At 38.0% G+C, this 18,922-nt stretch overlaps 2 protein-coding genes across 2 annotated transcripts; one reads left to right on the top strand and one right to left on the bottom strand.

Moving 5' to 3' along the window:
- Nucleotides 1-1,031: 1,031 nt before the first annotated feature.
- scrn3 (secernin 3) lies at nucleotides 1,032-4,697 on the top strand. The gene is made up of 8 exons (XM_034694240.1): nucleotides 1,032-1,142; nucleotides 1,393-1,565; nucleotides 1,696-1,877; nucleotides 1,969-2,168; nucleotides 3,590-3,802; nucleotides 3,888-4,050; nucleotides 4,139-4,319; nucleotides 4,431-4,697. The coding sequence occupies exons 2-8, from the start codon at nucleotides 1,410-1,412 to the stop codon at nucleotides 4,590-4,592; spliced, it is 1,257 nt and encodes a 418-aa protein (XP_034550131.1). The 5' UTR covers nucleotides 1,032-1,142; nucleotides 1,393-1,409; the 3' UTR covers nucleotides 4,593-4,697.
- A 111-nt stretch (nucleotides 4,698-4,808) lies between these two features.
- Nucleotides 4,809-16,214, bottom strand: LOC117820464 (integral membrane protein GPR155-like). Its single transcript, XM_034694239.1, has 16 exons — nucleotides 15,934-16,214; nucleotides 14,367-14,889; nucleotides 12,806-13,205; nucleotides 12,328-12,496; nucleotides 12,078-12,233; nucleotides 11,442-11,525; nucleotides 11,223-11,343; nucleotides 11,030-11,114; nucleotides 10,684-10,774; nucleotides 10,406-10,601; nucleotides 8,068-8,157; nucleotides 7,801-7,931; nucleotides 7,303-7,398; nucleotides 7,155-7,219; nucleotides 6,864-6,998; nucleotides 4,809-6,590 (listed from the first exon to the last, which is right to left on the bottom strand). Exons 2-16 carry the CDS (start codon nucleotides 14,800-14,802, stop codon nucleotides 6,395-6,397), a joined length of 2,451 nt encoding a protein of 816 aa, XP_034550130.1. The 5' UTR covers nucleotides 14,803-14,889; nucleotides 15,934-16,214; the 3' UTR covers nucleotides 4,809-6,394.
- Nucleotides 16,215-18,922: the final 2,708 nt, after the last annotated feature.

Below are 18,922 nucleotides of genomic sequence, written 5' to 3'. Positions count from 1 at the left end.
AGCACAATATAATTATCTTGATCACACAAATTATTATCTTCGGTATGTATATATCTTTTGGGAACAAGTAATAGTTTATTCCCAAGATAATATATTATCTTGTGCGAAAAGCAATACCAGTATTTAATTATTTCCGTAATAGCAAAGCAATATTAAAGTAGGCCTAATGAAAGTCAACATGGTTTGTTTTGGCCTTTACTACAAGCTCTAAGAACACCTCCTGATATCATCATAATGTACAATAAGCCATCAACATTTTTTCTCCATAACCCATTAAGGCTGTAGAATATAAATCAAACAACATATAATGTAATATTTACATAACATACACTCCACTACTCTTTTATATGCAGATTGCCCACGCTGCCTTCACGTGCCCCATGAGTCTTTTGTTCACACTTATTGTCTACACTTTGTTATTGTTTACATCGTTTTGATGTGGATAAAGTAGTTCAGGTGTAGAAACACAAGGTGAGGTATTACAATTTTGCATTCACATTTTTCTAATGTACTAAGTTTTATTCTAGTTGTATTTATATTTTTCATATACATACATATATGTGTGTGTGTGTGTGTGTGTGTGTGTGTGTGTGTGTATATGAAAAATATAAATACATATATATTGTTATATATCATTTTATATCATTTTTATATTTAAAAAAAAAAGGGAAAATTTTAAATAGTGATCTCACTGTCGAAGCACGGTGATATGGCACCATCTTATGGAATGTTTACAATGCCAAATGAAAATATAATCTATATTTCATAATAATTCACACCTATAGAGTATATATTGGTGGGGTGTTTAAGTTTGAATTATTCTGATCCAAATCATATTTTATAACTGCTACCAGTGATTGTTTCCTTGATAAAAACGAGTTCCCCCTGGTTGACTTCTAAAAGATAAATAAATATAACAATGAGCCAAAGAGCCCAAGAGCCAGTCTTTTGAACGGAGCGACTCCTCAAGATCCGGTTCCCTTCAAAGAGCCATAAATCCTATCTATACTCCGAATGTAAAGCCGACTTCAGTTTGGTCACGTGACTGTCATTTCCGTATCACAGAATGGTAACTGAACTATGACACCACATGAGAAAACTACTGATATGTTGACAGGGCCATGAGCAATTGGTTAACACAGGTAATGTCACTTTGTTGTAAGTACTGTCACGACTGTGCAAGCCTTGAATGGGGCTTATCTAGCATTTTCGCCTTCAACACTTAACCTTCATTCTAGCATTAATAGCTAGTAGCTGAAAATCTGAACTCAAACCAGTGAGGTGTTTCAGATGTGTTTAGCTTCTACTGCCAAGGTACCCGCGCTTTCAGGTCTGTTTATTAAATAGTTGTTACGTAACCTGTGCATTCTATTTCTTGATTATTCCTCTCAGCAAGTTGGTGATTCAAAATGAAGCCATCCTCCTGTGACACCTTTGTGGCGCTGCCCCCTTCTACTGAGGGTCAACGCATCATCTTTGGGAAAAACTCAGACAGGCCTTGTGATGAAGTCCAGGAGGTGGTGTATTTTCCTGCCACAGACTATGAGGCTGGGGCGAAGGTGGAGGTAGGTGAAATACAGCTTGTTATTGCCCTACAACTTCTATTTTCTCATACTGAAGCAGTATCTTTCTGCATGTACCATGTACATAAGTTAACACATCTTTCTCCCTGTGTTTTGTTCTTCTTGTGCACAGTGTACATACATAGAGATTGAACAGGCCACCCACACATATGCAGTTGTGTTGAGCAAACCAGCATGGCTGTGGGGTGCAGAAATGGGTGCAAATGAACATCAAGTGTGCATTGGAAATGAAGCAGTGTGGGGCAGAGAGAGTGCCAATGATGATGAAGCTCTTCTAGGCATGGATTTGGTCAGGTAAGGACCCTGTGAGGGACATTTGGTCAAGCATGACATTGGTCATTTTAGACAAGGCTAAGCAAAATGTTAATTTGTGACCATTTTTCAGACTTGGACTTGAGAGAGGTGATACTGCTGAGAAAGCTGTAGATATGATTACCGAGCTGCTGGAGAAATATGGCCAAGGAGGATCCTGCATGGAGGATGAGTCAGGCTTCACCTACCATAACAGCTTCCTCATTTCAGACAGGAAGGAGGCATGGCTGCTGGAAACATCAGGGAAGTACTGGGCAGCAGAGAGAGTGGAAGGTAACTAGAGAAACGCTGTCTATGCATTGAAATACAAGGCAATGTAATGAGTTTGAAAGCCTTTATTGTTTAATATCCGGCATTATTATGCATGACTAAATCCAAAAAGACACAATGAGGAGGTTTGTTTCCAGAAATGAAGAAAATTATATTTGCTCAGATCTCAAAGGCAGACACTTTTTTCTACTGACATGTTTCTAGAGATAAGGTACAATGAGGGAGAGACATTAGGATTCCATTTTTTGTAAAACAAACTTGAAACTCCTTATGGAACATCTTACAATTAGAGTCTGCCAGGTAATTTAACTCAGGGAAGACGCCTCTGACTCAGTCTCAGGAGTGACTTGATATTAGAAATGCAACAGTTGTAGTCCCTTTCCTGCATGATGGCTCTTGATACACTGACACCAGCCTCAGTTCACTACTTGTGAAGAAGCTCTCCCAAGTTCTTAACTGGACTTTTCTTGACAATCCTCTCAAGGCTGCAGTCATCCCTGCTGCTTCCTACCACAGTTTTCATGCTCTGATACAGCACTCTGAGAACAATGGTCGATGATTGATTTCTGGACCACTGTCAAGTCAGCGGTCCCATTATTCTGCTTGTCTGTACTCAACCATACTAAGAGATACACAGTATTTATACTGTTTGAATAATGATTAACTTATCTAAAAGGGAAATATTGTAATGTTTTGAGATATGGATTTATTGAGCTGTAGGCCATAATTATCAAAGTTAAAATCATGAAACACTTGAAACATTTTTGTTGGCATGTAACAAGTCTGCAATATATTACATTTACACTTTCTTAAATAACTGATGAAAAATATTGAACTTTTTTTTTTACTTTATTCTAATGTTTTCTGGAGGCACCTGTACATGATCATCTGTGAAACAATTACTCAGTTTGTCCACCAGAGACTGCTGAAAGGTTATTTTTCAAGTGTGAAACGTACAACCAGTAGCCTACCTCCATGTCCAGGTCACCATTCTTAAATAACCACATTTGGAGAATTTTAGCTCTTAGATCAGTCTCTTTTGGTTTTTATTTGCAACCCTGAGTTACCCAAGAGAGCCGTGCTAAAGTCAAGATGGGGTTAACTGCAGCTGTTATTGATAAGACCATGCTGCTGTTTGTCTGCAGCATGGTTGTTCATGGCCGTTACCAGTCATTACAATCATACTTAAAAAAAACCTAGTGTATAAAAGAGCCTTCTTTGTGTGTGTCTGTCACTTAACCCCTGACTTAGGTCTGAGTTTGGACATAGAAAATAAACAATGTAGAATGCCATCAGCACTGATAAATACAAGGATGTATGCTAACACAATCTACTGATGAGGTTACTCTTGAATAGTTTTATTACATGTTTGTAGCATGAACTTTTAATATTGTTGCAAATCCTTTTGCTCTAAACCTCACTAGCTGGACATCGTAACATCTCAAACGAGTACGATATAACGACCAAGATCGACAAGGAACATCCAGAAATGAGGGAATATGCGAAAAACAAAGGCTGGTGGGATGGAAAGACTCCGTTCAACTTCTCCAGAGTGTACGCCTTTGCATCGACCGGCCGAATAGAAGCGTCTGGGGGACGATATTGTGAAGGGAAGAAGATGCTTGCAAAGAGCAATGGTTAGTGGTGCAAACTTCACCCTGACGCGCAGAAGAATCAAGAAGGCATAACCCTGAGGATGATTCTGCATGTGTTGATTTGCAGGTCATATCACTGCTGAGACAATGATGGATATCCTGAGGGATAAAGAAAGTGACATTAACATGGAGGGAATGTTCACGACAACAGGGAGTATGGTGTCAGTGATACCTACTGATCCTGCTCTACCTGGTGTTCACTATTTCACAGCAACCCCAGACCCTGAGAGGTACAGCGCTTTATCTGATGAAGAAGCTTTTAAATTCATATTGAAAACAGTTACTTACGACACAATTATGTATCCTTTGGTTCAACAGGTCCATTTTCAAACCTTTCATCTTTGTGAATAACATTGATGAGCTGAAGGAGACCACTTCTCCCAGTTATGGGTCAGATGACCCAGTAAAGAAGAAACCTCGCTTCCAGAGCAAACCAAACCGCAAACATGAGTTATTTGTCAAACATGAACTGGTGGCTGCCATCATTGACTCCTACAAGGTTGTACTACTTTATTCGAACCTGTGACTCATCTACATAATGCTTTTTGACCCATGTGGTCACTCTGGTCACTGCTCAAAGTGTTCTTACTTTTTTTTTTTTTGTCCACAGGACAAAGGAAAGAAGATAACAGACAGTATGAGGAAGGTAGAGAGAGAAAAAATGACACAAATGGAGGAAATCCTTTCACATGGTGTCAAGGAAACGGACTCTCTGGTGCATCTGTTCCCAGGATCTGTGAAGGAGGAGTTGGCTGTGTACAGCAAACATTAGAGACCTACTAAGTGTTAAAAACACAAACTGTAGCAGTATATTCCCCTCTGGTTTACCCAAAGATAATGAAATGAGTACAATAAAAATAAGTCTTTTTTTCAATCAGCCCATTGCACTGAAGATCATTCCATCCTATACAATACAGACTTAAAAAGTATTATTATATGTATATAATAACAGCACGAGGTAATAACAAATTTAGAATGCGATGCATAATTCAAGGGTTTGGCAATAACATTTATTTTTAAATAAATCACACATTTTCTGTCTTTGACAGAATAAAAAGACAACTCCAGCTAGAACTGTTTTCTCAACATGATTAAAGTTCAATAACTAAACAGAACTGAAAAAATAAAATAAGAAGAAGCAGTTTGCTTGAATTTTGTATATCTAAGATTAAAAAACGAATTAAAACAGCCCTTTATTTTCCAACTTAAAGTTCATTCAGATGTCATTTGTCTGAGGAGGCTTATCATGTTAATATAAAGACAAGTTAAACATGTATAAATTAAAATGCATTGACACTCCCTCAGTGCCAACACTCATTTCTTCAGCCACTCAGCCCTTTGGCCATGCTAACACACTGTTTCTATAACTGTTGCATTTGGATACTGCTAATATTGCCCTCATGTGTAGAGTGTCAGCTACTCTTTTCATTGTGAACTCGTGTTAACTACAGTTTACAGAAGCTACAATGCTTCATGTTACATTACCAGTTAAACGAATAACTCAGTCATGAGTTGAGATGTCTACATATTGGTAAACATATAATCACATTTTCTTAGTCAGTTCTTTTTGGTTAGAGTAGTAATAACACTGAAGTGTCCTCATCAAAGAACAGTACATTCAATCAAAGGAGACAGATTTCTTGCCTATGTTTTAAGGACAAATCTTTGTGCATTATTTCTCACAATGACATCACACAGTATCAAAACAAGAGTCAAATTACATCTACTGACTGCTTAAAAATATACAAATAAGTCTTTAAAAAGCAGCAAACTCTGGTTTTAACATTTTAAATTAGTAATAATATGGCTCTTAGGTTGTTATGGCTATAAGTCCTTTCATACATGTTAATGTTTGACTACTGGCTTGATGCACATTGCAGGGGTTAGCACTGTGCTACGACTGTGTTCCACAGGAAGGAAAGATAATATGATAATATAAGATATGTATGTGTATGAATCGGATGTGCTTTGGCAACAACATCTCTTTGTTCATGCCAATAAAGCAAATTGAATTGAATTGAATTGATAGGCTATCTGACGTGTAAATTAAAAAACGTGTATCAAACATATAAGCTGGGAAGTGATTCAAGCAAATTCAGAGCTTATTTCCCATTCTGTCTTTGAAAGATCATCTTTTTCAGATAACGAGGCTCAGTTGTAGTCTAAAATAAAGGATTTTTATTTGGCCACACAGGTACATGTCTGATAACCAGACCGCTTATGTTCCTGTGTTGACTGTTGAAGCAATGCAGCCAATCCACATCTCCACAATTAACTTGGTGGAGGAAATTTAAAATGTAAAGCAGCTAAAATAAGATAAAATAAAGTCCAAACACTGCTAATTCCCTTTAAGAACAGTCCAACACAACTGCAGTTATTTGCTCCTTAACACAGCAGTGCAAAACAGTGCAAAACAGTGCAAGCGCAATTTCAGAGTAAGTACGCGTACTCTTCAAAGGTCAGTTTAGTTCATCCCTGATGTATGAACTAAAGTTGTATTTCCAGTCATTTTCCTGAACTTAAAAAGACACTTATCTTTGGTAAAAACAAACGTGGACTTTGATCTTGAGAGACTTAAGTCAAGAATCGGTAATAAAGGCGGCTGTCTTGGAAGTCGTGTTCCTGATTGATATGCTGGAGCACACCACCCTGCTGCAGCTTTGTTCCATACAGTACCGCCTCACCTACGTCCTGAGCCAAGCCCACCTGCTGGAGCCACTCCACAAGTTCACAGCCAAGAAAACAGTCCATCATAGTCCTCTTCCCACACCTGAAAGTTGAAAGAAGAATTCACCCAAAACTCCAGCTTTCCAGTGTTTTCACACAAAAAAAAAAAAAATAAAAAGGGGAAAAAAACCCAGAGCCCTCATGCAGTGAAACCAGAAGAGATTAGTGTTACAAGCATTTTACAAGTTGTAAGTTATTTATTATGTAAAAGACTAGCAGTATTTTTTTTCTCTATGGATCAGGTGAAATATACACACAAGTCATTTTTTCTCAACATGTAATCAGAGCAACATTTAGTGAGACTTTGTGCGCTCACCTTCTCGTATTGACTATGTCATGAACACACTGCTCTTGGTGGTATTTGGTGAACTGGGTGCAGGTCATCCTGACGTCCTCAGATAAGTCACTCTGCGGCTGCGCTCGTTTTCTTCTATTCCACAGACTGTTGAACCTAAACACCATCCAGACAACACAGAATTACATATAGACAGTCATGTGTTTAGTGTTAACTGTATTTTACGTGTTATTTTAACAGCTTATACAGAACAGTGTGTGTGTGTGTAAAAATAATCTCTAGTTGCGCTTTCATGTAGTGGAATATCTTTACCTCTTTTTAAATGGCAGTATGATCAAGTGCTTGTCCAGACCAAACAGAGCAAAGGAGAGAAAACCCTATCAAAAGAAAATAAGTTACGACACTGTTACTGTGAGACAATGCATGAATGCAATCTGAAAGTAGTTACTCCACAACCTACCTGACCATAGTTGGTCACAGCACAGAAAAACTGCAGCTCCAAGTAAAGTCTACCAGGAACACGGTTGAAGAGCAGCCACAAGCAGCTGGCTACATTCTGAAGAAAGAATGTAAAACATGTAAAAACTTGTGTTGAAGAAAGATCACACAGAACAAGTTTTACACAGTTTAACATAATTTAAGTGACTGTTTTTCATATTCAGTTAAACCTTTCAACAAGCTGTACTTTCTGTCATATATTCACATTAACCAGTGCTATTTTGTTAATGCCTGCTTAGTATACTTGTAATCTTCTCATACAAATATTAATCCAAACATGACAATTTTCATTTGTGTTTTATGAATGTGTTTCTTTAGTGAAGCTTTCCACCGACAATGACAGGAGGTGGAAATAACACAGTTCAGCCATTTATTTCTGATTAGACTTGTGATGCACTAAATATAATAATGCAGGCGGACTTCATGTCACTGTAAAAATGAAAGGTGGTAGTTTACTCACAGCAAGCAAGCTGACAGTCAGGAGCAGACACAGAATCACATGACGGACCACTTGTCTATCTGCAACCTGTTGCAGCTCCTCTGCCTGAACCAGCAGGCACTCAGTGGAAGCACAGCTGTTCTCACATGGACCTGAAGGTGGCAGCAGACAACATTCAGAATACTTTGATTCATTTAAAAAAAAAAAGAAGAGCTGACTATTTTCCAGCTTCTTAATGCTTGTTCTGTTTATGTTCCACTTATTAGGTTCTTATGAGTTAATTAATACCTGTGAGTGTTGTTGCTGTGTTGTTTATACTCGTGCTGATGATCATGTCGGGCATGGGCTGGGGCGGTGCACAGTCACATATGAGGCAGGCTGATAACAGAGTGATAACAGTGAGTGATACTTGACCCTATTACTACAATGTCCTATATATATCCTTGCATATCGGAAGAGCAAAGAGCAAGAAATAAAATCTAGGGACGAATACTGTAACAAAGCTGGGAGTAATAATAATAATAACTTAACAGGAATGTTTCAATTCAGCTTCATTTTACAACCTTCTCTCAATGACTTGTTTTTTCACAAATTATTCAGCTTCCATCCATCACTCACAAATCTGCATTGATATAATTCAACTAAATGCAATGAGAAGTTAAGAGTCACAGTAGACTGTAATGACCTAGTAACCTTCAAGCCACATTATATTAATATTTAGGTGTTTCCTGCCACACTTGTTCAGCTCACATTCCTTTCTTTTGCTTTCAAAGGAAAACATACCACAGCCAGAGAGGCTCAATTAAAAGTCTGAGTCATGATTCAAGAGATGATGTCAATCAATGAGGCAAACTTATTTCACTCAAGAGATCATTGATAGGCAACCAGAAGCTGTTTAACCCTCCTGTTATGTTGCGGGTCAAATTGACCCTTTTTAAAGTCTATTTTAGGTAATATATGCCTTCAAAACCAGCTAAATGCAGCATAAAAATCTGGGCAGCATGTGAAAAGAGGTGTCATTTTAATTTATCAACATCACTTCATAAAAAGAGAAAAATCAAGTTGTAAAATAAATTAAACTAAAATCTATGTCATGTAAAACTATTGTATTTATATTTAGGTCTTTCCAATGTACATTTTAAAAAGTTTTAACATTAATTTTAATGAAAATGAGTGAGTTATCCTCATTGAACCATGATCTGTTAGAATTAAAGAACACCAATGGACTAAATCTTGATTTAAATGGTTAGCAATGGAATTAAAAATTAGGTTTTAAATAATGTGTATTGGGTTTTTTTGGGGTTCTGACAATTTTGGATAATTAAATATGCCCTGGATCAAATTGACCCATAACAGGAGGTTTAGGAACATACAACTAAGTAATTACAGAGAAAAGGAAAAATATATATTTAAGGCCAATAAAATCATCACATGAGAAAAACTCTGACATGAATAATAGGAATTTAAAGCATAAAAAATGGTTGTTTAAAATAAGTCAAAAAATATACTAACGTTGTCCAGGAAAAAATGCAAGGTGATTAAAATGTTAGAATAAAGGGAACACAGTAACAAACTGATGTAAGGGCTTTTAGGATCAAACCTCTAACCTGTCCAAAAGGTAAAAGTGCATGAATTTCTAAAAACTGCATTAACTAGTTCCAGGAGTCATGGACTAAATAATAAAATGCAGTCTGTCCAAGTTCTGACCTAACTCCAGGAACATGTTGAAGGAACTGGTTTAGGCAAACAGTCTGAGTGGTTAAGAAGTTCTGCATGGTCAAGTGGAAATGTTCCTGTAAGAGCTTTATAAATAAAGAGATGCCAGTGAATGTCACGTCTCTCTTGGAGAGAGGACCATCCAATCTGATCACAAGCCAGACAAGATACAATGATGAGTCTTGTAGGCGTCATGGGTATTGAATCTCAGTGCAGTGATAAACAGAAATAAAGCATTTGAGGGGTTAGGGAGGAAGTGTGCTCATAGATACGTCGCAATAGTCCAAAACAGGTGTAGAAACTGCCACAACTCTGTTCTTACCAAACATTGGAAATATTGCTTTGTTTCTACAGAGAGAGTTTATAGGAGAGTATTGATATGAAAGATGAATGCTTGTTTTACTTTATCAATCCATATACCTAGATATCTGTATTCTGCCACTCTTGTTCAGTTTCTTTTACTGTTCACTATAAATGAGGAACTGAAAATATAAGGAACTTAATATATCATATTCCCAGATGTTCAAATTCCCTTTTACCTCTTATTTATGACTCCGTGTTTGCTTTTTGATTATGAAACTGCCTTGGCTTTTTGTCCAGTTGTGTAATTTCAAATAATCCAGACAGAAGTTGCATTGCCCATGTGACACTTATATCTTAACAGTGTAGTTACTCTTGACTTTGAATTATTGTTAGTACTCTTTTCTCCTTTTGCAGCTTGGACTTTAACACTCCACAAACTGTTTTTGCTGTTAGAACAAATTATATATGCTCCACTGGTACTCATTGGTGTGACTTAAACAGCCAAACTACTTTTATCCACAACCTGGTCTTGATTCAGTGTGATCATAAGTACATCTTCAATTGAACAATGAATAAGAAGAACATCACTCTCTGTTAAGAAAAGTACCTCTGTCAAGCTGTCCTGCTGAGTTGACAGACTCAAACGGATTCTCGTTTTCCGGTTCATCTACAGTCACAAGAACCTCTGTAGAGTTTCCTTCTTGGATTTGTTCATTTTGGGGCCAGCTTCCTCTACTGAGACACACAAGAGAGCCCCCTCCCAGCAGTATACTGAGGCCAGCAACTACTGAGGTGCAGATAATCTGTGAAAGAAAACATATGAAGACATGAAAATAGATCTTACACAGCAGGGAACCAGAGAATGATTTCCATTTCTGCAGTTACCTGTGTTTTTCCATAAAAGAATGATGAGTCTATTGTGTCAGACATCCTTTCCCCAGACATTAGCAACACAGCAGTTGCTAAGGCTGGAACACTGTAAACAGAGAAGATTGTGAAACTTTTACCCACTCATTAAAACTGAAGAACAGATTCAATAAGCAGGGATTCTTGCAGTGTGTTTGAGTATTCATATTAAACTAAGCTGGAAGTATCCCTGTAGAAATCCCTGCTGAAAAGTCCCAACATGTGAAGTCTATTTCAAGGCAGGCACTTTGTTTTGCAATAGCTTTTGGAGCAGTGAACAAACTTAGTTTCATTTCTGTGTTGATTCTTCTTTAAACTGACTCACCTCCAGCCTGCAAGGACCAACATGCCTGGTGAAACTTTCAGATCCTCATACTGCTTCATGAGCACAAGAGAGAGAGCTATCAAACCTAAAACACAAAATGTTAGAAACAGAATTAGTATTCCAAATTCGAGCTCACCAAGAAAATGAATGCAAGGTTAATGTAGGTGGATGATTTTGTACATTCAAAGCATACCTGGCCACACATAGGTGCTGTAGAGTGAGGTACATAGTAATGTGAAAGTCAGGACCTGCCCGATAAAGTTGCCCTCTTTGACTGCAAAGTTCCACAGGATCATCCCAATGCAATTAATGAGCTAGAGACAACATTAAAAGGAGCTGTTTACTGATGCCAAGTTTCCTAATTAGACCGATCTATAGTGTCAAATTAGAGTGCATACTCAAGTGTGCTCACCTGTGCAAAAAAAAGGTTTACTGCAAATATATGAGGTAGCCTTTTAAATTTCTTGCTTAAAAACATGACAGCAATCGTCCACACCTGTAAGAGCAAACACATTAACTGTCAAATTACGGACATTACTCAAACACCCTTCAGTATTAAACATCTGTAAATAAGCTGAGTAAATAATACAGCAGACTGCGGTTACAAGTAGATATGTCTCACAACACATTTCATCTCTGTTTTAGGTTTTGTATTACTTGTAGCCACTCACTAGTTTCAGGTTCCCTTAAAGTCATGCTTACAGTGAGATTAAAGGGGAAGTAAAGCATCTGTTCGCTCACACATCCTCTGAATGACTGATCTGAGACTTGTAATGGTTAACAACTACAGTTGTTCATTGAAACAGTACATCTTACGTTGAACAATAAAGTGTAAACTGCCTTTGCTCCTCCAAATGGTGCAATGCTAACTGAAAAAGAGGTGTGTATTATAAGTATTCCAGTATAACCAGGCACACCAATCTAACTGCTACCCTGTGATCAAAGATTCCACAAACAGAGAAGGACAATGATTTATCAGTTGTTATTAAAGATCAGCCAACAACAACTAAAAGGGAATTTGCCACAATGATATGTAATTTTGACTTACCAGTGCGACTAAGCTCACTATGCTTATGTCAAAGCTGACGTTCTGCAGTGAGTTCTTCAAGATCTGTGGATCCATCCAAGGGATTGATAATAACCAGGCAGACACGTACATTATCGGAGCTGAGAGAAAAGTGCTGATCACCATCCCAGAAGTTACCTGATAGGAAAAAGAAATGATAAATGATAAGAGTTTCACAGGAAAGAATGTTACTGTGTAGTTAGAATTTGGCAATTCGATGTCAACAACTTACAACTTCTAGCTCTGCGTTGTAATACACAGCATAGATGGCTACACTTGGTGCCGTGGGAAATACTCCATAAAGAAAAGCATAATTGGAGAGGCTTGAGTGGTTCAAGGCACTGGTGTTGCTATTGTCCAAGAGATCCACCATGTCCTTACAGATCAGGGGCATTAGCAACCTGAAAGTCACATCAAAAGATCAGTATTAAATTGATTGACACAAGGCAATGCAGTGCAACTAAATTATTTTACCACACCATCATTATATACACTCATACGCATGTCAGCCATTAGGTAAAAGGCTTGTGGTCTAAAAAAGACCTGAGTCATCCAAACCCTCAGCTCAAAACAACATGGTGGGGGCACTTAACACAGTGCTAACTTGCTGATTCTACATGGTCCTAGAGCATTTATCATCGTGGAAAAGAGGTCATCTGTTAACACTCAGCAAGTTAAAAAAATTATAATTGAGGCTGTTTTCTACTCACAGTTTAGCTGTAAGAAGTAATATCAGTGTCACGACTGTGGATCGGGTTAGTTTCCTCAACTGGCCGACCATGGACAGACCCAAGTAGAAGAGAGCAGCACCCCCGAAAGAGTTAGCCAAACCATCCACAAATTGTGCCATGAATGCAGGGACTGTCTGGTGCAGAACAAAGTGGGCGATGAGGCCGATGATAACCATGAACACTATGGGGTTCTTCAGGACCTTTATGAATACAAGTCCCGTTATCAGGAGTTTGCTCTGCTGGTGGTCTCCCTGGTTCTTCCACTTCTGGATCTCACAGAACGCAAAGCCAATAGGATTTAAAAGCATCAGAGACACAGGTGCGACCAGGTAGATGTACTGAAGGTACTCCGGGTATGTGCTCTGGTACAGGGCCTCAACTGTGGATGAAAATGAAGAAAAGCTCAGTATCAACAAAGAAGTCTCTGAATATTTTTGTTACAGCTCAGTTATCTCTCCTGACTTTAGCCATAAAGCAGAATCAAAGTTTAACTTTATATAGTTTGTGGCTTTAGTATAGATAATTAAAGTGCGGATTTAGTTGCTGTAGTGAAAGGAAAATAGATATTTTTAAGAAAGCTCACCACATGAGAAAACTATGGCTTATGAGCTGATTCTCAAATTACCGCCTTAAAGGCCCACATCCACTTTTGCTCTGACAAGTCTACAAACTGTGCAATAACATCTGCAGTAACAGACTGTACTGTACCCCATTCTTCACAGTGCCCTTTGGCTGACAGTACTCCCTGTAAAACCAACACCTCAGTGGAACACCTTCACAGACAACATGTACAATTGCAGGTTTTTCAGTAGGTTAGATATCATGGGATAAATCTGTTAATCTACTTAACATAGTTACTATTTACTTAGATATACTTGCTTTTAGCTTGTCTTAAATATACATTTATAATTTGTATTATAGGTATTGCTATATTTGTGTTTGCTTCAGGTCTGCTCTATCACTGTGTCAAATGGTCATACTTAATCTTAACATTGTAAATGACCCCTTTAAAAATAAAATGAGTACTTGCAGTTGAATCATTGCTGAAATAAATGTCAACTATGCTTAAAATTGACATCATTGTCAGTTACATAATCTTGCTGAAGCAGGTCATCTATTTGTTAGGTGACAGTCTGACTTTCAATGGTCTATGTCTCAGGAAACATGTAATTGGATTGTTAATGCACAGTAACAATACTTAGACAGCATACCCTACCCTATAATTTGTAAATATTTCATGTACAGATTTCCTGAGTTTTGTTCAAAGGCAAGCATGATCAGAGTTGTGTTTGTGTTTCTGAAAATCCTCTATCTCTAGCAGGAAATAATGACTGTTATGTGCAAAACTGATCACACCTTCTCCCTGTGGGAACATTTTTGCATTAGTAAAGAGTTGATATAAGAGGCTTGTGAAAGCAGTGATTTTTAACTGTTTGTGGTGCAACAAATGGATGATTATATTGTGGTTTGACAGCATGCTTACATTTTCAGCAGTGAATGAAAACACTGTGTGTGGCAGGCTTGTAGGCATTATGCTTACCTATGGGATACCCCAAAGCAAAATCATTGCTTTGGGTGGCGAATATTGAGAAAATCCCAGCCTTGCTGAAGCGGTTCTCAGGACTGGCAACTATCAGGGTGAGGACACACACAAGGGAAAACACACACACTTTGGCTATGAGGATGCTCCACAGGAATGGCCAGATGACATTGCCAAAGTCCAACAGGACCATGTTCTTGAACAGCAGTGCTGGGAGGGCAAACTTGGACACAAAATTTCCCAGTCCTTTAGCCTGGGTGGATGTGATGATGTTTGCCCTCCCTGCGATGTATCCGCACAGTGTTATCCCAAAGCACTCCAGGAGAGCCGGGAAGAGCTTGTCAATGGACATGGTGCCTGGAGCGACAGGGGAGTCCAGGTCTTCCCCCTCATATGAAAAGTTAAAGCTGGTGGTTCTGCCCGGCACCTCCATCATGCCGATGGTCCCTCTCCAGTGTCAGCGGGCTTCTGTCATGCTGCTGCTGCTGCCTGGTGTGCTGACATGTTTTAGTTCCTGCTCTGCCTGTCAGATACAAACACAGGAGTTATCCGTTACAACCCTTTAACGGTCAGCTGCAAAGGTAAGATAGCAGAGCTCATCACAAGATTCAAGATTCAAGATTCAAGAAAGCTTTGTTGCCAAGTGAGCTCGCACACACAAGGAGTTTGAAGTGATGAATGGAATAATGGTATTTAACAACAAGACAGTAAGGACACAACAAGACAGTAAGGACATAACAAGACACAAAAAGACAGTAAGGACACAACAAAACAGTAAGGACACAACAAGACACAACAAGACAGTAAGGACACAACAAGACACAACAAGACAGTAAGGACACAACAAGACACAACAAGACAGTAAGGATTCAACAAGACAATAAGGACACAACAAGACACAACAAGACAGTAAGGACACAACAAGACACAACAAGACGGTATTGACACAGCAAGACGGTATTGACACAACAAGACAGTAAGGACACAACAAGACAGTAAGGACACAACAAGACAGTAAGGACACAACAAGACATTAAGGACAATAAAAGACAGTAAGGACACAACAAGACACAACAAAAGGACACAACAAGACAGTAAGGACACAACAAGATAGTAAGGACACAACAAGACATTAAGGACAATACAAGACATTAAGGACAGTAAATATGGAAACCTAAACACAAATCCAAAGATTCTAAATAAAAATAAAAATACTATTTGTACAAAGAAGCTATAGAAGTACTTTAAAGACATGGAATAAGTTAAATTAACCTAAGCCAGAGAGCACATGTAGCAGATGGATATAATAATAAGATATGTTATGGATTCATTAACAATATTGCACATGGTTATGAAGTATTGCACCGGAAATCAAGTATTGCACATGGAGATGATCTGTCACAGGAGTCTTTCGTGGTTTACAGTGTGATTGTTCATCATGATAACACCGCTAACTGCGTACTTCATACGACTTTAATGGCTTCGTCTAGATAACTTTACCATGCCATTACCATACAGCCCGGTTTAACTTTATCTCAATGAAAACACGGTTGTTGAAGATCCTCACCTCTGAGCGCAGTTGTGTCCTCTCTTGTACCATGTGTCAGTGAAGCTTCAGTAGCTGTTAGCCAGCAGGCTAAGGCTTACTGTGGAAGTGCTGAAACAAGACCTACGCAGCATGTCCCAAGTCCGGGTTAGGATAAATGTTCAGGCGTCAAAGCCTCATCCTGGTCTGGTGTTTCAAAACTCGTAACGTCAGTCTGTTCATATTTGGTTTTACATAGGTTATACTACAGTTCCCACCCAGCAACTTTCATAAGCACCTTGTTGTCAACGACGCTCCACCAATCAGAGACGGAGGGGGCGGGGCTGATTTTATCTAACTTAAGCGCGTGCTTTTTAAAGCTGTTAAAGCCTATTTCCGCTTGTTAAAGAAAACAATGGAACATAACAAAGTAATTAAAGATAACCTGATGTTAAGTCATGGTATCAGGGGCGTGTCCAGAACTTTTTGACCGGGGTGGCCCAACTGGGGCTCTCACATAGGCAGGGGTGACCAGTGCATTTACAAATAAATAACATTTACCCTTTCTGTCTTCACAATCTACTGTCATTAAAGTATTAAATAATGATTAGTACTATTGATATTATTACCGTTATTATTATCATGACTATAATTCTTAACTATTTCGATATAATATTTGTATTTATTTCTTTATTCCTTTATTTTGAATTGAACTAATTACTTTTATTATTATTATTAATACTATTATTATTATTGTTAGTAGTAGTAGTTGTAGTATTATATCTCTTTATTTATATTAACTCAATTTTTTACTTGCCCACTGAACTAGTACCCTCCCCTCTTTTTTTACTTCCATTTTTTTTTATATATTTATCTATTATTATAGATACACACACACACACATACACACAGAATTTTCTTCACCACCTTCTCCCACCCAGTTTATCTCAAACTACTGTCCTATTTGATACAATTAAACATACAAAGAGACAAATGCTCACACACTCACACAAACACACACTCACACAAACCCACACACACACAAACACACGTGCACACATACACACACACACACACACACACACACACACACACACACACACAAACACACTCACACCATCCCACACACACACAAACACACACACACACACACACAAACACACACACACACACACACACACACACACACACACACACACACACATCACTCTCTGAAATGATCACTTGCTGTCTTGTTTCACTTTGTTTTGTATATTGTGTATGGTACTGTCATGTCTCTCACCAGTCTTGTATTATTAAGCAATACTTTCAGAAAAAAAAAGAAAAAAAAAAGTATTAAACAGTTGTTATATTCCTTTTGACTTTAAAAAAATATATGACAAAGTGGCACAAATTGGGGCACTGGTGGCCTAGCGGTCCAAGTGCCCCACATGCGGAGGTTGCATTCTTTGTCGCAGGGGTCGCCGGTTCGATTCCCAGTCGCGACCATTTACTGCATGTCTTCCCCCTCTGTCTCCCCACTTTTCCTGTTTCTCTTCAGCTGTCCTATCAAATGAAGGCAAAAAGCCCCCAAATATAACTTTAACAAAAGTGGCATAAATCTTCTAAGCTTAATTCTTTAAGGACACATTTGAGGGCACTAATAAAGAAATCTACTGTCAGCCTTTTAACTCATCCCAAATTATTGGTTTTATCAGAAACCCCACCTCTGACAAGGCAAACAGCCAATCATAGTTTAGGATTTTGGGGTGGCCCCTGGGGTGGCCAATTGGATTTCAAGGGATGTCAGTGCCACCCTTGGCCACCCCTCTGGACACGCCACTGCATGTCCAAATGCAAGGTTAGATTAGAGAGATCGTATCAATCAGAGATATGTGATTTGTCAACATTTGTAGATAAAAGATATATTACTGAGATTAGATTGTCAAAATTAAGAAGTGAAAAGACAGTGTTGTGATAGCATGCCAAATGTATGAGAAAAATTGAAAGTAAACGTTTTCAAATATAAAGTCTAAATTGTAAGAAAGAATGTAAATAAAAACAAAATAGGTCAAACTTAAAAGATGTTGGACAAAAGGATTTGTTTTTATTTATTATAACAGAGTAATGAAAAAAGGCTTAAATATGAGATAAATGTCAAATTGTCAAAAATCAATGTTCATCTCATTGTTCTGACATTTTTACTCAATTCGCACATTTGCTATTAAATGCTATTCCATTACTTTTTATCTTTTCATTTTTTATGCCTCTAAATTTCCCCTTTACATCATTATTACTTTCAATCAGCTTTAATTTTAATTTTGACTTGTTGAGATGGTTTTCAACAATTTGCAGGTCCAAATTTTTTAACAGCTGGAAAACATTTTTATCCCTATTTAGTATCCTACAATAGGAGCATATACTGTATATGGGAGTAAAGTACTGTAAAGAAATGTAGTTCTTCCAGCTTTTGGAATGACATTACTAATATAGGTTTCACAACAACATGCTCCTCCTCTTCAGCTAATGTGAATGATTTTTTTTTAATTGTCAGAGCCTTACCACAGATCTGGTTTGGTTTGACTACCATATTGAACTATTGAGCAACTACTACTATAGGCCCATATCCTTTGGGTGTGATTCTAGTTGTTTTGCTGTAATTTGAGCTTTCTGCATCTCTATGTGGTAATCATGTGTTTGTTTTTTCATTCACTTTTCAACAAGAAATAATAACACTGACACTAGGCAGATACTTAGGTCCATGACCCTCTCCCCCCTTGTGCTTCGCCTGCAGGCTCAGCACATCCATAGTCAGATCCCAGAGTCTAAGTCACAAAAGGAAAACAGCTTAACAAAAGTTTGAAACTTTTGTTAGAAGGGTTTTATAATTTTCAATACGAGTTTATTGTTTTTGCTTTTCTTGTAGTGTCAAAACCATTACAAGCCATGTCCTCTTTCTCATGTTGATCATGATCATTGTCCCCTCATTGGTTCCACCTCTCCTTTTTTTCCTCTCTACTTTGTTTGTATGTTTTTTTTGTTTGCTCGTCTC

This window comes from Notolabrus celidotus, chromosome 10, assembly GCF_009762535.1.
Source record: "Notolabrus celidotus isolate fNotCel1 chromosome 10, fNotCel1.pri, whole genome shotgun sequence".
NCBI classification, from domain to species: domain Eukaryota; kingdom Metazoa; phylum Chordata; class Actinopteri; order Labriformes; family Labridae; genus Notolabrus; species Notolabrus celidotus.
This window is presented reverse-complemented; position numbering and strand designations above follow the sequence as displayed.